The sequence below is a fragment of the Heptranchias perlo genome, chromosome 24, assembly GCF_035084215.1.
Source record: "Heptranchias perlo isolate sHepPer1 chromosome 24, sHepPer1.hap1, whole genome shotgun sequence".
Classification (NCBI taxonomy): domain Eukaryota; kingdom Metazoa; phylum Chordata; class Chondrichthyes; order Hexanchiformes; family Hexanchidae; genus Heptranchias; species Heptranchias perlo.
The window spans coordinates 40334802-40352727 of record NC_090348.1 but is presented as its reverse complement, the minus strand read 5'-3'; the positions used below and the strand labels follow the sequence as shown (position 1 = coordinate 40352727).

The window sequence follows — 17926 nt, the reverse complement described above, 5'->3', positions numbered from 1 at the left end:
GTTCGTTCATCCAGAAACACCTCAAAATACCTCCATTACAACATTCATTTGGCTCTTAAATTCCAGGGTTTGCATCTCCACTACTCCATCGGAGAGCCCATTCTATGTATTGATCACACTGAAGAATGTCCTGATATCAGTCCTAACGTTGCCTTTTACTATTTTGAACTTATGCCCCCTTCTCCTCTCAATTTAATTTTTTGCAGGAGTGGGGTTGATTCGACAGCTCCCCGGTTACGGACATGAATAGGTTATAGTCAGCCTCATAAATGGAAATATCTGGTAATTTGTGTTAAAGGCGAGAAGGATATTAGCACTGGGTAAAGGAACACTTTCCACTCGGGCACCTAGTATCAGCACCAAGCAATCCCAGTTCGGTTACAGAATGGGTTAGATGCCAAATATTGCAGCCTCTATCATCTCCCAAAATTTGGGTTGAAAGCACAGTAGGAATATTTAACAAACATGTGTGAGATTGTCTGAAATTCCTGTGGCCACTGAATTAATAAAGGTGTTAAACAGCTCAAAATAAATGTTAACATCTTTGTTAACGTAGCAAAGACATTTCATACAATTGCACTGGCACTCACTATTAATATCACATTGCACAACTTTGACCAAAAATTCCCTAACCAGATATTCAAAACATAGAAACCATAGAAAATAGGAGAAAGAGTAGGCCATTCTCTGATCATCCAACTCAGTACCCTGTTCCTGCTTTTTCCCCATATACCTTGATCCCTTTAGCATTAAGAAATATATCTATCTCCTTCTTGAATACATCCAATGACTTGGCTTCCACTGCCTTCTGTGGTAGAGAATTCCACAGGTTCACCACCCTGAGTGAAGAAATTTCTCCTCATCTTGCTTCTAAATGGCATACCCCGTATCCTGAGACTGTGACCCCTGGTTCTGGACTCCCCAGCCATCTAGAACATCCTCCCTGCATCTAGTCTGTCTAGCCCTGTTAGAATTTTATAAAACTCCCATAATGAATATTCACCACCAGGTAAATTCACTAAGATACCCAAGTAATTGATTACATTTATGCTACAAAATACCATAAAGGAACATGGACTTGAGTTAGCCTGATTGTAGGTAGGGCACAGAGAGGTACAATTTTTTCCTCTCAACAACTGCAATAACTTGCATTTATATAGCACCTTTAATGTACAAATACCTCAAGGTGCTTCATAGGTTGACACAAGAAAATGAACCAGAAAGAGACTGGTTAGGCTTCAGCTGGAGTAGTGCGTCCAATTCTGGGCACCGCACTTTAGGAAGGGTGGCCAAGGCCTTAGAAAAGGTGCAGAGGAGATTTACCAGAATGATACCAGGGTTGAGGGACTTCAGTTATGTGGAGAGATTAGAGAAGCTGGGATTGTTCTCCTGAGAGCAGAGAAGAGGTTAAGGAGAGATTTAATAGGTGTTCAAAATTATGATGCGTTTTGATAGAGTAAATAAGGATCAATTGTTACCACTGACAGGAGAGTCAGTATCCAGAGGACACAGATTTAAGATAATTGGCAAAAGAACCAGAGCAGAAATGAGGAGAATTTTTTTTTAAACCTAGCGAGTTGCTATGATCTGGAACACACTGCCTGAAAGGGTAGTGGAAGCAGAATCCATAGTAACTTTCAAAAAGGGAATTGGATAAATACTTGAAAAGGAAAAATTTGCAGATCCATGGGGAAAGAGCAGGGGATTGGGACTATTTGGATAGATCTTCAAAAGAGCTGGTACAAACACGATGGGCCGAACGCCCCCCCCATGCTGTATGATTCTACTCTAAGATTGGAAAGACTTGGATTGACTGAAGATTTGGTCAAATATGGGTTTTGAGGAAGTTTTTTTTTTAAGAAAAGGAACAGGAGAGGTTCTAGTAAGCTATAGTTTATGATCAAAAATTAAATTTAACCATTTTCATTAAAATGTGAATAAAATTACAGAAAAACTCTAGAAACAGGATTTTACCCTATTTAATTAGAAGTAGTCCACATGAAATGGAAGTAAACACCATCTATTAGCAGGAATTAGTGTAAACTGCAAGAAACACACTGGCCAAACAAATACAGGTTACAATTTTCCAGTTTTATTGCAGATTTTTGAATCCAATAATCTGTACATCAGAGAAATGCCCAACTACAATATTTCTTTCACTTTTACCACCTTGCCATGTGTATTTTATACACAATTACTGCTACGTACCAGAATCCTCTTCAGCACTCACTTTCACAACACATACTTGTTTCTTTTCATGCTGCAATATATTTTCCTTATTGCAATGCTAGCGACTGTTAGGCCACTTGTAAACCATCGCAAACAGTCGCATCGTGGCTGATCGCTAATTACTTCTGGTCAACCAGCTTTCTTTTCTTCAAGTCCATTATATACTCATTCGTCTCTATCCTTCTGCAACTTTCCATTATCCATCAAAACCCCTTTCCTTGGCAATTCTCTCAGTAGTCAGAAGCACAAAACACTTTTTATATGCTTGCATTAACAAAAACCTTGTGCAAGATGATACAGCAGGTGAATGGTCTACAACAACAATCATGGGAATGGCTCAAAGACTGAATTGCATGACACCTATAAATTGACAAGACAAAATTTTTGCTGATCTAAAAAAAATGCATAATAAATCAAAAGTACTTTATGTCTGAATTGCTAAGTATTTGTTCCTCTAAATAATATTACGTTGGATCTCATTTTCTCTGGTCAATTAAAACAAAAAAACTTATAAACTACACAAAACAATGTTAAACTTGAAAATGCCTGCAGGGAATATAGATGACATAAGGGAATGTAGAATACAAAAAATTGGTAAGACAGTAGATGCCATTTACAGAATTGCAACAAATGAAGTTTTTAAACCAAATCTGTTGCAGCGAATAACCCAGTAACTTAAAAACACTTGGGTTATTAAGAGATGTAGTCACTTTGGAGAATAAACAGAGTACGTCAGCAAAGCTGACTGCATTTAGTAGCTGCCATAAAACATACATACATACATACATAAAAAAATAACGCAAAACAAGATTAGTCATTTAATCCTGCTGCTACACCACAGTTCAAACACTGTACAGAAGTATAAACACAGTCCTTTTCCTGAGCCATAAACAAGAGCGCTCACACTAATGTTTCTGTTCTCTTTGTCATTTGTTCTTGCTGTCTGACTGTTTCTGTGCTTGGTTTTGACAAGGAATCGCAGTGCTCTACTGTTTCTTCGCTCGCTATGCTGCTTCTCAGGCTGCTTGGTTGGGATTCGCTTGTGTCCATGTTGGAGCCAGTTTCTGACCCACTATCTGCCATTTCCACACCTTCGGAGTGGGTGGGCGACTGCCCTTCCTGTGCGAGGTCTGCTGGCTGGGGTGAGCCTTGCTCGGCTTCTTCATTCAACTCGAAGAGCTCTTTATGGTCTATTGGATAAGGTGACGTCTGGTAGAGGGACATTGCATTTCGTAAGCAATTCATCCACTGCTGTTTGTTGTAAACGTCATTGGCTTGCAGTGTGTGCGATGACTGCCCTTGTGTTGTATGTCGGAAACGGACTCTGAAGATGTTTTTAGCTGTGGATAAAGAACATAAGTGAGAATAGCTTCAGCGACACATTGAAAAAGCAAAAGCAAAAAAAAGTCTAGATTCTCATTCAATAATCTTTGCACAATATAGTTTAAGAATCCATGCCCATTATTTAAGCAGAGTACACTTTGTATACATTACAACTGTAAAACTAAAATCTTGACTGCATGCCGTTTACTGAATTAAAAACTAAGTGCAACACTGGAAGAGATTATATATGTTTTAAAAATAATATAGATCAAATTAAACTTTTAAAACGTCACCAATTTAAAGTGAAAGTATTCCAATACGCAAGCATTAACTTTTCAATCTGGTAAAACATCAAGTAGAGCACCATCATCTCTTGGGTTGCGATTAATTGACATGCTGCTCACGCAAGTCATTCCTCCACATTTTAAGCATCAAATAAAGCACAGTAAGAGAGTTCACAGCTACAATCAGCAATTCACGCAGCCACTGCACTCATTGTTCCAGTCACGATTCTTGGCTCACCTTTGTCAGAATTGCCGAAGGCTCCCCTGAATGAACCTCCCATTTTGGTATCTCCATCCTGAAGATCCTCCAGGAGAAGATCTTTAACTGGGATTGGCTGACGGTATACCTGGTAACACTGACGGTCGTTACGGAACACTGGGCGAGTCAGCACCAACACTTCTTGGAACAGAAAAACATATAGTTTCTGGAAAGGAGAAAAAGCAAAAACATTAATCTTTTCTGTTTTTTTTTAAAATAAAAAATAGAATATTTAATAAACATATACAAATAGCAGGACTCAAACACAGGTGTAATGTTAACGAGAGGTAACTGCTAAACTTACTGTTCCACGGTTGTTTCGCAGCTCTCCGTGACAAAGCAGTGCCTTACTGCTTTCAATTAGAGCATCCTTCTGTCTCTCATCCAGATAGTCCAGCTTGTCAATGTAGTACTGGCAGTCAGACTCTCCTTTTTTCACATTGATGTCAGATAGGACTCCTTGAATGATGGCAATCTAGAAAGCAACATCTAAAGATTAGCAATTGGATTAAACTGCACATTAATGATTATAAATGTCTGACTTGCAGTCTCTAATAAAGGATTCAATAAGGATTTTATGTACAAAATTGTGGTCAATTAAAATATCTGAATTGAAAGCTAAATAGTTTCAACTCCAATTTCATTTAGAGCTCATTACAATGTTGTTGATCACTAGCAATGTTTCGATATCATGAACCTGCAACACTTAGAGTGGAGGAACAGAGATCCATGGGTACAGATAGGAACATAGGAACAGTAGGCCAATCAGCCCCTCGTGCCTGCTCCGCCATTTGATAAGATCATGGCTGATCTGTGATCTAACTCCATATACCTTAATACCTTTGATTGCCAAATACATGTGGATCTTTAAAAAGGTGGAAATACTAGTAGAAAAGGGCCATTAAAAAAAAGACAGGATTCTGGACTTTATATAATGGAGCACTGAATGCAAAAGCAAGAAGTGATTGGAGTACTAATTGTAATTCTGGGCACCCATAAGAATGATATTGTAGCAATGGAAAGCAGACAACAAAGATTCACCACCTGAAATAAAAGGTTAAAGTTGAAAGTTCAAACAATAGGGGCATTTTAAAAAAAAAAACAGATTAAGGTGAGCCCAATAGGTTTTTCAAAATTATCAAAAAAATTTTAGGTTTACTACTAGAGGAATGAAGGGGACAAGTTAGGCTAAATGGTCTCTTTCAGTGCAGTAATATCTATAGTTGACTCTACAAAATGTATATGACGCATGGGTTGTATTTAAAGAAATATTAACCCTCGCAGTGACTATGTAGCTACATCCAGTACAGACACTTACTGCGTCCTCCAGGCTTTTCTGGTCCGAGTGGTCACTAGGCGTATGCCGCAAGATCTCCTTTAAAAGCAGAGGATATTTGACCAATCGGCTGCGAGGAATATCCAGGAAACTCCAAAGGTCCAGTTTCCTGCTGAAGGGCGACGCTAGGCAGCGCTGAAGGAAATCCTGCACTCTCTTGTCCTGCTTCTTTTGATCCAAGAGTGCTTTTGCTGCCAGCTGGTTACTGCAGTACTCTTTGTATTCATCAAGCCGTGGCAACTGGAGACAAAGAGAAAATACACTTGAGCATCAGGAGTAGCTCTCTGATGGATTCTGAAATTGGTTTGTATCACATTTGAAGAAAAAAAAAAGCATGCAACTTCAAATTATGTTTGAAACAATTATAGTAAATCATAGGCTGTAACATTCTGGATGGTTTGGAACCAGATCAATGGGCAGAAAATCTCGCCTAAGTGAAGACATTTTACACAATGCAGCATCTGCCATCCCATAATATTAATCCATAAAACTAGCTTTCTGCTATGAAGTTTGAGGTGAAGTTTTGTCAACTTAAAAAAAACAAATATGTTTGTTTTCAATGTACCCATGTTTAGATATTTAGGTACACTGCTTGGGGTAACTTGAACTCATTGCCATACCTTCTGGTATATCAGAAAAATGAAAAAGCCTTCAGCAATGGCTGTATGCTTCAGGACTATCTCATATCATCAATCAAGGTCAGCTTTTGTTTGCTTATAAAGTAAATTGATTGGAAGGTGGCACAAAATAGACCCTCCTTTGTTCACCTAGCTGGTGACATCAAACTCTCCATTTCATATCAGTTAACACGTCCACGTCATAGTAACAGAACTATAACATAACCTCATTAGGTAATTTGATGATGGTGACTATTAAATCAAATTATAAGCCTTTGTTTATTTAGAAAAACTTAAGTTTTACTTCTCATGGAATGATTTTAAAACAACTTACCCAGCTCACAAGAATGTGACCAATTTGTTCCACAGTTCCATCTTGTTTTGTAGCTTTTGCAAGCTTGGTCAGCAGATCTGGAAGAAAACAAATGCATTAATTCAGTTGTCAGTAGCATCAGTCATAATCAACTGACTTGAAAAGCAACATCCATTTTCAGAGATTAATATGAAAAGCTCAAGCAAAATGCTAAAATATGGAATTTCTAACACTTGTGCAATTAACTCCAGACCATTTGGATTGGAAGTTATGCATCACAAAAAGCCTCCTGGCATCCTGTGAATAATTGAAACAGTATAAAACTATTTAGGAGTAAAATAGCAATAATAATTGGGAGCTTCTGTTATAACTATGGTGAATCCCTTTATTTATCGGGGTACGGTATTGATGATCACTGTCAAACAGCTAATTTGACTTTAATTATCTTGCATTAGACAAGTCTTCATAATGGAAATGACAAGTGACACTAAGATTACTAACCCTTCCACATTGATAGATAATTTTTCACATCAAAAGATATTCACCTTCATGCAGAGGGATATAAGAATCAAGAGCTCCAAATATCTGCGTCAATTCTTCTTCTGACATGATGGACAACTTCAGCATGGGGTCATGATAAGCCTGTGCACAACAGACACAAGAGCATCGAGTGTTTACACAATTGTGTCTCAAATAAGTTTTTAAAAAGCAAAAGCAGGTATGAGTCTGAATGTTCATACTGTAATATTGACCCTCCACTTTAAGGAAAGATCAAAAGGATTAGCATAGTACCCAAAAATTAGCACCGATATCAGATTTTAGACTTTGCTATGATATAACTTCATAAAATATTGCGTAATTTCTTTGTATGGACATTTTTATTAAATTATTTTATTATATCAGCCTCTTGACCCAGCAAGCCTCAGTAAATGGTTAGCATTTGTATATTTATATTAGGGGAATAAAACCTCACCAAAAAGTAACTTCTACCATTCTTTGTTTTAAAATGAAGTCTTTAAACAACTGTAGGTTATTTCTAAATGACCAAGAGCTAATTTAAGTTTGTTTGCATGGAAATAAGTATTTCATGCCTTCATTATAACACTGACCTTTCTCGCTAATTTTAGGTCTTCAATTAAATCCTGCTCCCCTCGAGACAGCTCAAATATAGCCTGGAAAACACAAAAAATACAATTTATAATGACATGTACTTGGCAAGAAACAATTGTACAAAGAATGGCATGTTTTCATGACCATCTAATTTAAAATAAGCTAATTTTACTGCCCAAGATTTTTCCTTGAAAGTTTTAAATTTAGCTGTAGCTGTTCCCATTATCGTTGAACTTTAAAAAAAAAATTATTTACTTAGAAATATAGAAGCATACGATTATATTCATCACATAACAGAAGCAGCTCGTCACATTTAACAAGTACACTATGTACTTGAGTGCAGGATTAATGTATGGAAACAATTCATACAGTTTGGTGTTATGTCTACATAGATATAAACGTAAGTTAACTGCCCTGAGAAAAGCAAACAGATTTGTGGATTTTGGATCAAATGACAGCACTGGCAGGCCAAATTAAACAAGAGACTGACCTATATGGCCAAATGTAGTCTTCACAAATCTCTAAATAATCCCAACATCATGGAAAAACTATCCTCCAAATTAAGGAGATGAACACAGTAAAGTTCCAGCCTTTTTAAAAAAAGGCCTCAATTTCATCTACTTTTCCTTCATAGGACAACATTTTTCTTCAAAATAGCTTTGGGGTTTACTGGATACTTTTTATTTCCATATGAGAGCAAAATATTTTAAGTGCTCTGAAAACTACTTTGTTCCAGAGCATGAACTTTATACCTCTTGTCGCTTAATTTCCTTTGAGGAAAAGTTGTTCTTCATGCTCAGATCAAGAGTCTCGGACCACAATTTGCTGTTGCGCCTTTTAGGTGGGGTTGGTGCTGAAGCTTTGCTGCACGGTTTTTGGGAGAAACTTGGAGATTTGTTCTCACTGCGGAATGTGATGGATCTCTGCAGGTGGAAAAACTGAGCCTGTTAGCATTCCAAAAAAACACACACGAGAAATAGCATCTAAATTCATCAGGTTTTAAAACTGTTCATACACTAAAACTTTTCTTTGTTCTGAACCAAAAATTTGGAAATCTCTTTTGTGGGATGATTTACTTTATAATTGTGTATGTGTGTTTTCATGGCTGGGGACTCCAATAACAGGCCCAAGAGATTAGAGAAGGCTCTCCCAAGCTGGTGCCAATACACACAATTGGGTGGACTAGTTCATTATTTTTTCTTCTCCTTCAAAACTAGGTACATTAGTGTTTGAGAAGAACCCCCTCCCCTCAACCCTACACAGTGAAATAATCAAGATACACCCCAAATTAAGCATGCAATATAAACTCCTGTACATCAACTACCAATATGCCTCAACCATATTGCACTAGCACATTGAATCCCGGTGGTCTTTTTGGTATAAAATTTCATCTGATGAGGTCAGCTTTTTGAGTTTTAGCCAATTAAATGTAGCTTTCAATTCTATTCATGGTTAAAAAAATTGCCCACTTGACTTGGGATCCAGCGTCATAAGATGCTAAATCTCAGGAGGAATTCTGGCCACCCTTGAGGTCCATATATGTGTACAAAAGGCGTACAATGTTTATTTTCATACTAAAGATAAACTAACCGAAAGCTATTGACTTAAATTTTTGTCACGTACACATCGACTGTAAAACGGATCAAACAACGGATATTCCAATAAGACGCCTATTTTACTTCAAGATTATTAACCTCTGAACTGCCTGTGCTAGGTTTGCACTGTTAGAACTTTTCCTCATCAATACATACTTCATCCTTTCACTTACTAGTGACATTGTTCTAAACTCAACACAAATGAGAGGAGACAAAGAAAGGACACACTCATTTTTAATTAAACTTGGTTGCTCCAATAGCAGTGTTGGTTAATATGCTGCCCTGTATAAACTGAAGATCCAAGGTTTGACACCCAGTCTGTGTGGAATTATTGGGTTTCAGCTGGGGAAGCTACAATTATCCTCTGCACCACATCCTGATCCAATCACCCCTGTTGGAAAGTACAGTTACGAATATCTGATGAGGGCAGGGCCAAGTAAGGCTATGATGCCCTTATAGTTTAACAGCTTGCTAGCAATTCTCCAAAAAGGCTCACACATGAAGACTCGCTGCTTGGGTAACCCAGCAGAGAGCATTCATTGTCTGTGGTCAGCACTTGCGGAAGAGGGGTAGGGGTGGGGGGGAAACACTTACTTAGCACCTTATCGGGGGTCTCAAACATTTCAAAGTGCTTCACAAACAATAAATTTTGAAATGTAAGGATTATTTAGCAAAAAATTTGAGGAGGCAGGAAAAAAAACATTACCTGCAACGTTTGGCCAAAGCGTCTGACTGCGCCATTTTTTGAGGGCGATATTAAATTTGCTAGAGATGTTACTCGTGACAAGGGTCGAACCCGCTTGTTGCTTGGCTCCTGTAAAGAGAACAAAAGTACTGTTCACAAACATGTATTACTTCTGTGGAGTACCAAGGAATTCTGGCTGCTATCAACTTAGCCAACTAAACCATCTGTTCACACACCACCAAATAGTCACACATTTTTAATGTTCTCAAAGCAGACTAAAGCAGTGTCTGGTTACTGATTTAGCCCAACTTGGCCAAGTGTTACCCCTATAGTCAGGAACAGTGACCATCTACAAGTGAGGGGCAGTGGAGAATTTCCTAACCTAGCATCAACAGACTCCCAGGTCACACATAGCACAGGCTAAGTGTAAAAAGTTTTCTCTGCCCCAATAACATGCCTTACACCCCACCACTGTTCTACTCAACAACAGGTATCCTGTAATTGACCTGGAATGGCTTGATGCAGATATTAAATGTTGGAAATGAGTACCCCACTACTACCCAACAAAAATTATTTAACACGTTATAAGTGACTAATCAGACCAAGTGGCTCAAGGTGGAATTTATACACTGATTTGAACTTTAATCTATAGGTTTAATGAAAAAAACTTCCAAAACCTCTTTTTAAAAAAAAAGTTAGATCAAAGCGACTAGTAACGAGTACTAGTTAAGAGCTTTGATAATTCAAAGATTCCGCTGTTTGAGAATCACCAGTTTAACTGGAGGAACAAACTACTAAAATTAAAAAATGTACAAAATAGTTCAACCCATTGTGTAATAGTCTCACTTTTGTATCGGTGCCCTTAATGCAATTTTCCAAGGCAACGTCAGTATCCTAACGGGCAGGTTAACTTGTACGCCATCAAGTACACAGCTGCTTCTCACTTTTATCTACACTTAATAGATATCTACTGTAGGTTTAAGTCCACTGAATCTTTTTTGTAGACAACCAAATGCTGTAGATCATTGGTCTTAAAATGTGTTTTACTTAACAATGGACTACACAGAGCAACAGCTGTTTGGTCACAAGATTGACAGTTGTGTCCAACCTGGATTTTTGTTGCAATGCCAATAAGCTCATGCATGGCCTACTGCCATCAAGAACAGTATGGGCTCGTCCTGACTCTTTACTTAGTGCCTCTTCTTGATCCTCATTATTTGATCCTCAAAAAGGAAACTTACAACAAATAATTTTTAGTAATGGTATTGTATTTATTTTATTAGAAACCTATTAATCAACTTTATGTCCTTTGATTCTTGTTTACTTATTTGCTCCTTTTTACACAGCTAAAAGTTGGCAAGGCCTGTGGTGCAGACCACCACTTGAGTTGCTTTTAAATGGGTTCAGTCGCACGTCGGTGCCTTAAGTGTGGCTCTCGTGCAACCTCAAAAGTAAAGCTGTTGGATTCACTAAGGTCAGTCACCAGGAAGAGTCAGGAAAAAAATGTGTCTTCGCAGCCACTGGCTTTGGCAATCGGAATAGGTTTACTTTGAAACTGCCACCAGTTGCATGAGACCCCTGTGTTAGGGGGGCTGGGACACCACTAAAATAGAAAGGCAGGGGTAAATCAGGAAGTAGTGTCAAAGAAGGAGCAATATCAACGCCTGGAAGGGCTTTGGCTTTACGGTGAGTTAAAACTGCTTTTGTATTGCTCTTTTAATTCAGCTTCTAGGAGTCCGGCATCTGTCAGCTAGCTCCCATGGTTCATAAAACTGAATCAGTTTTCTATAGCCCAGTGGCAGATTCATAGATCCGGTTTCACCTAGGTCTGCGAGTCTCCCACCAGACCACAGAAAACAGACACTGGTATTAAATGTCGGAGCCAATTCCTGGAATCCAAATTAAAATATAAAAGCAGCTCAAGAATTGTCGAAAGGAAAATGTGTTTGACCAGGGGCAAGCTTCTTCTAGGCAGCATTACTTTCATGCAATGATTCCACTAATTTGCAGGCCACTCGTTTAGAGTATGCGTTAATTGTGGGCTGCATGAATTGGGTATTATTTTCTTCAAAAGCTGAACATCTTCAAATAACAATTAGAGGGGGAGAAGAAAGCATGCCTGAAGTGATCAGTAGCTGCCTTCATGTAGCTCAAGTTCCAACAGGAATGCTAAAGTACAGCAACAAAATAGAGCGTTACCAGGTGGGAACCAATGATAGTTACAAAAATAAACTCAGCCGTCTCCTTCCACATTCACAGCAAATCTGCTTTTTACAAAAGCAGAGAACGGGTGCGCACCTAGTTATCTATAGGCATTTTTACATTTAGATTGGGGTCCTTAGGACAGTAGAACTGAAATGCAGACTCAAAATCTTTGTACAGTTCAGCCCAATTTATCTTTATCCCTGCTCCAACTCCAAAGCAGGACTAGTTGGGAGGCCAGAAATCCATGATGGGATGTCTTTGGAAGGAACCCACTCTGCACATTTAGTTACAAGTAGAAATTCAATGGCAGCTCAAGAAAATCTAGGTTTCTAATGGCATCACGACTATGGAGGTGTCTGCTTTGTAGACAGCCTGAGTACTGCATACCTGTTACTGATGGCACTCCCTCAATGTAAAAGTGTGGTAAAACATGGAAGTATAAAACAGAATATTGATTATGTAAAAAGATTCAGCAAACACTGGTTACAGATAGCAACAGAACAGCTGAAAAAACAGGTGATTGGAGTCAAATTAGACTGTAATATCAATTTTTCATTCCTTCACTTCCTGTATTCTCTGACCCTAACCGGCACAAAGACGCTGGAGACGACAGCTCATTTGCAATATTGCTCCCCCTACCCAGCTGCCTGACTACGTTATGCTTATTTGAAGCAAGAGCGCAACATTAAATGCCAAAAATACAACTGCCACACAGGATACATTAAACAGTGAAGCTATCCAACATTTTATATATCTTAGTTTATAGTTCAGCACTGAATCTCAGGCGCTGCCACTGTAGTTATCCTGCTGACAGAAGGCAAAATCCCTTTTGTTGGCACCCACTAATTGCCATTCAGAATTACCATAATGTACGTTCAGATCCATCCTGAATTATTGTAATGGATTTTGAAATCCACCCTTAATTACTAAAATGCAGGATACTAAGAAAAACTGAATGAAGGAAATCTGGAAAGCCAAAAAAAATGCTGGAAATACACAGTTCAACATGAGAGAGAGAAAAAAAAAATCAGGTTAATGTTCCAGGTGGAGGCCATTTGTTTTAGATGCTGATGGATGTGTATTTCCATCATTTTCTGTTTTATATTTGTCTTTTTCAGTTTAAAGAGTGACTGTACCTACACAATATCCATGTTCATAAGCATTTGGTGGTAAGTTTATTTTCCATCATAACACAATAAGTTGTTTGCAATGAGAAAGACCACATTACTTTGCACAATAGACACGTGTCCTGTCCATACCTACCAGGCACACCTGTACAAACTAGTCTGTGATACAACTGACACGCAGTTAGAATACATTCAAACAACCTTTACAGATCGCTGGAGGCCGCTGAACAAAACGGGTGCTGTGGGCTTTTTGAAGCATGTTTTGCAACCAGGATGAGCATTCTTGTGCCAACAAAAAAAATGTTCCCACCTACTTGCTCACTTTCTACCCCCTCCCCGGTCGGCCTGAACCCCCCGGAAGTCAAGCTCAGCCTACGGATGGACTGTCGTATACCCCAGCCCCCCCACCGTCAGTGAGCCAGCTCCTAGGATTTACAATACTAGAACTGGCACCCTTATCCAAGCAGCAGGTTTAAAGATCTAGTTTTATGTGGGTATATGATTTTGCTGCTGGGACAAGAGTTAGGTTTCATAGTATAATGCTGGGAGCTAGCTCACAGTGGTTGATCTCCCACAACCCGCTTTAAAACAAGCAAGTCTGGGGGCAGGAAATGGCTTTCTGCATAGAATGATAAATGGGCAAATGTGAAGGATATTCAAACCAGGGAACCATGGAATACAGAATTTATTTTGCACATGTGTAATAAATGAATTATAAAGTCTTTCTTCCACATGCACTAAATTATATATTCCAGCTGTCTGTTGAACTCACATTGATAATTCTCTAGTCCACATCCTAATATACTGCTAAGCCTCAAAACTTTTTTTTTATTCTCAAAAAGACCACTTCCTCACTGAAGTGGCTTTGGATTATGGTTCACTTCTACATTCACAATATGGATGTGGGCAGTTCCTTAAAAATGCCCTTCTTTCAACACACTTCCTTCAACCTTAAAACACAAGTCACTTTTAGATTCAACCTGATTAAAAGAATTAATCAAGAACACCTTACACGGCAAATCAAATACATCACACAAGTAACATCAACTCAGAGGACTTTCCCAGGTTTGCAGCATGGCAGAACCACAAATAAATCGATCAGCCATTTCTATTTATTACAGCTTCTGTAATCTTTCACCTTGGCTAGCTAAAGAAAACTTTAAAAAATGGCACTGCAGCTATCCACAGCAAATTCTCTATTTTCAATGCTGAGATGCAGTTTTGTATATTCAATATTTAAAAGTGATGGTGGTTAGAATTTTAAGTTGTAGGGTCTTACACATCACAAGAGAAACTTTTAAAGTTTTTGTTGTGTAAATTCCAAGTGTTAAACAGCTGCAGCCTCTTATCATAGATACTCAGTTAACATCCATCTTTGGATGGATACTATAGATACCTCAAGGTCATCTTACCCTTGGGAATGACACTAGGATTACAGATGAATATTCAGCTGCATGGAGATGCATATTCCTGACTTTATTATAGATGTCTACATTACTCCATGTAATTTTTAAAAAAGAAAGTTTCCTTCAGGTTAAATAGCATAAAAAGTATTTTTTTAAAAAATCACCAGAGGCTGCAGTCTCAACTGAAAAAAAGACACTGGATTGCTCCCACAATTCCTAACCTTGAGTTTTAGCTTCACTATCTGTCTTTATTCCTCTTTCCTCCTTTTACTTCCTTGATGTTTTTAAAATGTTCCTGCATTTGTTTCTTTTTTTTTGGCTTCCTGTCCATTTCTCACATTCTGTAGTTCTCTGACTCTGTTGCTCTCAATCTTGCAGCGCTGACTTCAATCCTGTGATCAATAGCCATTGCGTCCGTTCACGGATAGTTTAAGCTTTTTCAGTATATTGTGGAGTTTTACTTGGAGCTGGTATACTTGGTCACAGCCTTTGTCCCTTCCGACACAGCGTGTTTGGTCAGCTCCCTGGGCAGCAGGCGCACAGCGATCTGGATCTCCCGGGGGCTGATGGTGTGACGCTTGTGGCTTCTGCAGTTAGGAGCTCACAACTATGCTTGCTATCTGTCTTAAACCAGTATTTTGCATATATAAACATGAATATTAAACTTTTACTATGGTAAGCAAGTTAAAAATAACTCAAAACTGCTGAAAACTGCTTTAATCAACATGAAGTTATTTGATCAATGCAGAGACAGTGACGGACTACAGTCCTTTCAGCACTAATTGAAAATACTGCCCCCGAATAAGCAAATATTTTACAACCATGGCTGCATTTATATTGTGCTTAGTGCTGTGAGTGGAGGTCTCGCTCAGCACCACCATAGTAAACTGGAGGTTGGGAAGACTTGCTCTTTTACTGGTGGGTGGGGGTTGCACAGACTAAGACAGAAACAAAGCTACAAATACTGGAAATTTGAACTGGTACAAGACTGTTGGACAGCAACACTTACGGCAACTTGTTTAAAGTTGACAGTTGGGGAAATTGTTAAATGGATATGGAAAAATTAAAAAAGCAGTGAAATCATGATGTAATTAATTTGAAATGCTAACTTTTAAAAGCTCGCTCTTTGTAAATGTTAATTCCAACTCTCAAAACCACCCACTGAAATTCAAATTAGCAGCAATTTCCAATTCGAGCTGTAGACCAAAGGCAAGAAACAGGAATTATTCCTACAATGGGGTGACAGATGATCTCAAATAGCTTTTCTTAGAGCAGGAAGGATTCTGCATCAAGACAGATCTGCGACAGATCTGCTCCTTTTGTTTCCATGATTAAGTGTAAATTCTTCACACTCCTGACATACAGTACAGCTATCAAAGTCCCAAACTATCCCACCCATCCATCTATCCAAGAAGCAGGGATCTTTGACTCTCAATTCCCACTGATTGAAAAGTTCTTTTCATTTAGGACACCACCATTAAGAGGATGCATGCTAATTTTATGTCAGGAAACTAGTTCTGCAATGGCAGCTACAGAACTGAATTAACATTTAAACATCTGCACATGAGCAAACTTGCACATGTGCAACATTAAAGTTGTAAAGAGTGACTTTTTACCAGGAGATAAAACTTTCACCATTGTTTGGGAAGTTCCATACAGGCCAATAGGAGCAAAACCCCATTGCTGGCATGTATATGACACTTGCATAAGCACTTCAGCCACTCAGCTTACCTCAGCCTAATGTTTGGGCATGTCTCCCAGGTGTTCATAGTACTGTTGTTGCTGCCACCAGTGGCAGACCAGAAGGTCCAAGGCTCAATTCCTCTGAGTTAGAGTTGAAGCATCACAATTGACTACAACAAAACTGGGCTCGGGGCAGATGATGACGACGACGACATCTGCTATTAATTGCTATCTAGCGATTGCTACTGGAAAGTGTACCTGTGCGTATGTTGGATGAGAACAAGTCTACCCTCAGCAGTCATACCCCCCCGCCCCCACACACAAGAAGTCAAATAGCTTTTTGACACCCACAAAATCTACATATGTAGATTGAAAGATGCAGGAAGGCTGCAGATGACCGTAGAACTGCAGCTCAGCAAGAGTGTGTTTTCAGAGCAGTGAGAAAAGTGGGGGAGAAAAAAAGATAATTTTTAGCATGTCTGTAGCATTTGCATCAATACAACAGGTCTTTAACTGGTGTAGCATCGGATCTTGCGTTAGCCACTATGTAGATACTGATGTACATACCCACTCCATTTCCTAGAACACTGTATCAGAAGTAAAATCTCACACCTAAAATGAAACTGTTTTGGTTGGACAGGAAATTGTATAAACTGAAACAGTCAACCTTTCAAAGGATGTTACGGGAATATGGATAATCTTTCGGACAATGAAAAAGTTCCAACATGTGCATCCTGTAGCAAGAAAATTCCCTTCAGACATCAATCTTCAGTTTTTGGCAAAGGAATGGACACCTCTAAACGAATTATTAAATTTGGCCAACAGCTAACCATCACTCACGGGTTACTGGTGTGGACCTTCATTACTGCTTCTAAATTAGCGGGAAGACAGGGGCAGGAAGAACGGTGTTCTAAAATAACAAAACTCCCTTCACCATTTCCTAGAATAGATAATACTGGATAATGCTTTGGAATTTTCTTCTACAAATTCCATCCATCTAGAAAGAACCTCCACCATCTTTCCTGGAAGTCCATTTCATGTGTTGCTCACCCTTTGTACCAAGGACTTCATGACATGGGACCAAAATTGGCCTTTCACAAGTTTGAACCTATGCCCCTTGTACAACTTGCATTATCATTTTAAGCAGTGTTCTAGATATACTTTTTCCGCACCATATGCTATCTTACATAGCCTATGAAACTATCTCTCAGTCTCCCTACTCAAAGATGAAAACCTCAATCCTCAAATGCTGGGAGATCATCTTGTGACTCTTCTTTACACCGTTTCCAGGGTTTGAATTTCTCCTTTGCCAGAACTGGACACCACACTCAACGTGTGATCTGACAAGAGGACTTAAGCATGACTATCTCTGACTGTTACTCTACTATTTTGGTTATATAGTTCAGCATTCTATTTGCTTTGTTGATTTGTTTTTATTCATTCTTGTGATGTGGGTTTTGCTGGCAACACCGGCATTAATTGCCACTTTGTACTGAGCTTCCCAATCCAAATTAGAAACAGTAGGAATTCCAAAATCAATCTCTGGGCACTCCACCTGACATAAGTTCCCACTGCTTCCAACCAGTTAGCCAATTTCTTACCCATTATTGTCCATGAATCCCCAACACTTTACAGTTAAGTAGCAATGTTTTGTGTGTCAAAGAGCCTGGGTGCACGTGGGTGTTCTCCAGTCCACTTGGAATATCACTTAAAAAAAAGTTAAGGAGGGTGCTCAGGTAGAGTAGGTAATTCAG

At 38.8% G+C, this 17926-nt stretch overlaps 1 protein-coding gene across 3 annotated transcripts in view; it reads right to left on the bottom strand.

Moving 5' to 3' along the window:
- Positions 1-2072: 2072 nt before the first annotated feature.
- net1 (neuroepithelial cell transforming 1) overlaps positions 2073-17926 on the bottom strand; it is a 117400-nt gene continuing 101546 nt past the window's right edge. For all 3 annotated transcript variants that reach the window (XM_068005136.1, XM_068005137.1, XM_068005138.1), the window contains 9 exons: positions 9773-9880; positions 8224-8394; positions 7471-7533; positions 6907-7003; positions 6383-6459; positions 5414-5671; positions 4400-4570; positions 4075-4261; positions 2073-3569 (listed from right to left, as the gene is read on the bottom strand). In XM_068005136.1, the coding sequence (XP_067861237.1) occupies positions 3130-3569; positions 4075-4261; positions 4400-4570; positions 5414-5671; positions 6383-6459; positions 6907-7003; positions 7471-7533; positions 8224-8394; positions 9773-9880 (1572 nt within the window). In that variant the 3' untranslated portion in view covers positions 2073-3129. The remainder of the gene's footprint in view (positions 3570-4074; positions 4262-4399; positions 4571-5413; positions 5672-6382; positions 6460-6906; positions 7004-7470; positions 7534-8223; positions 8395-9772; positions 9881-17926) is intronic.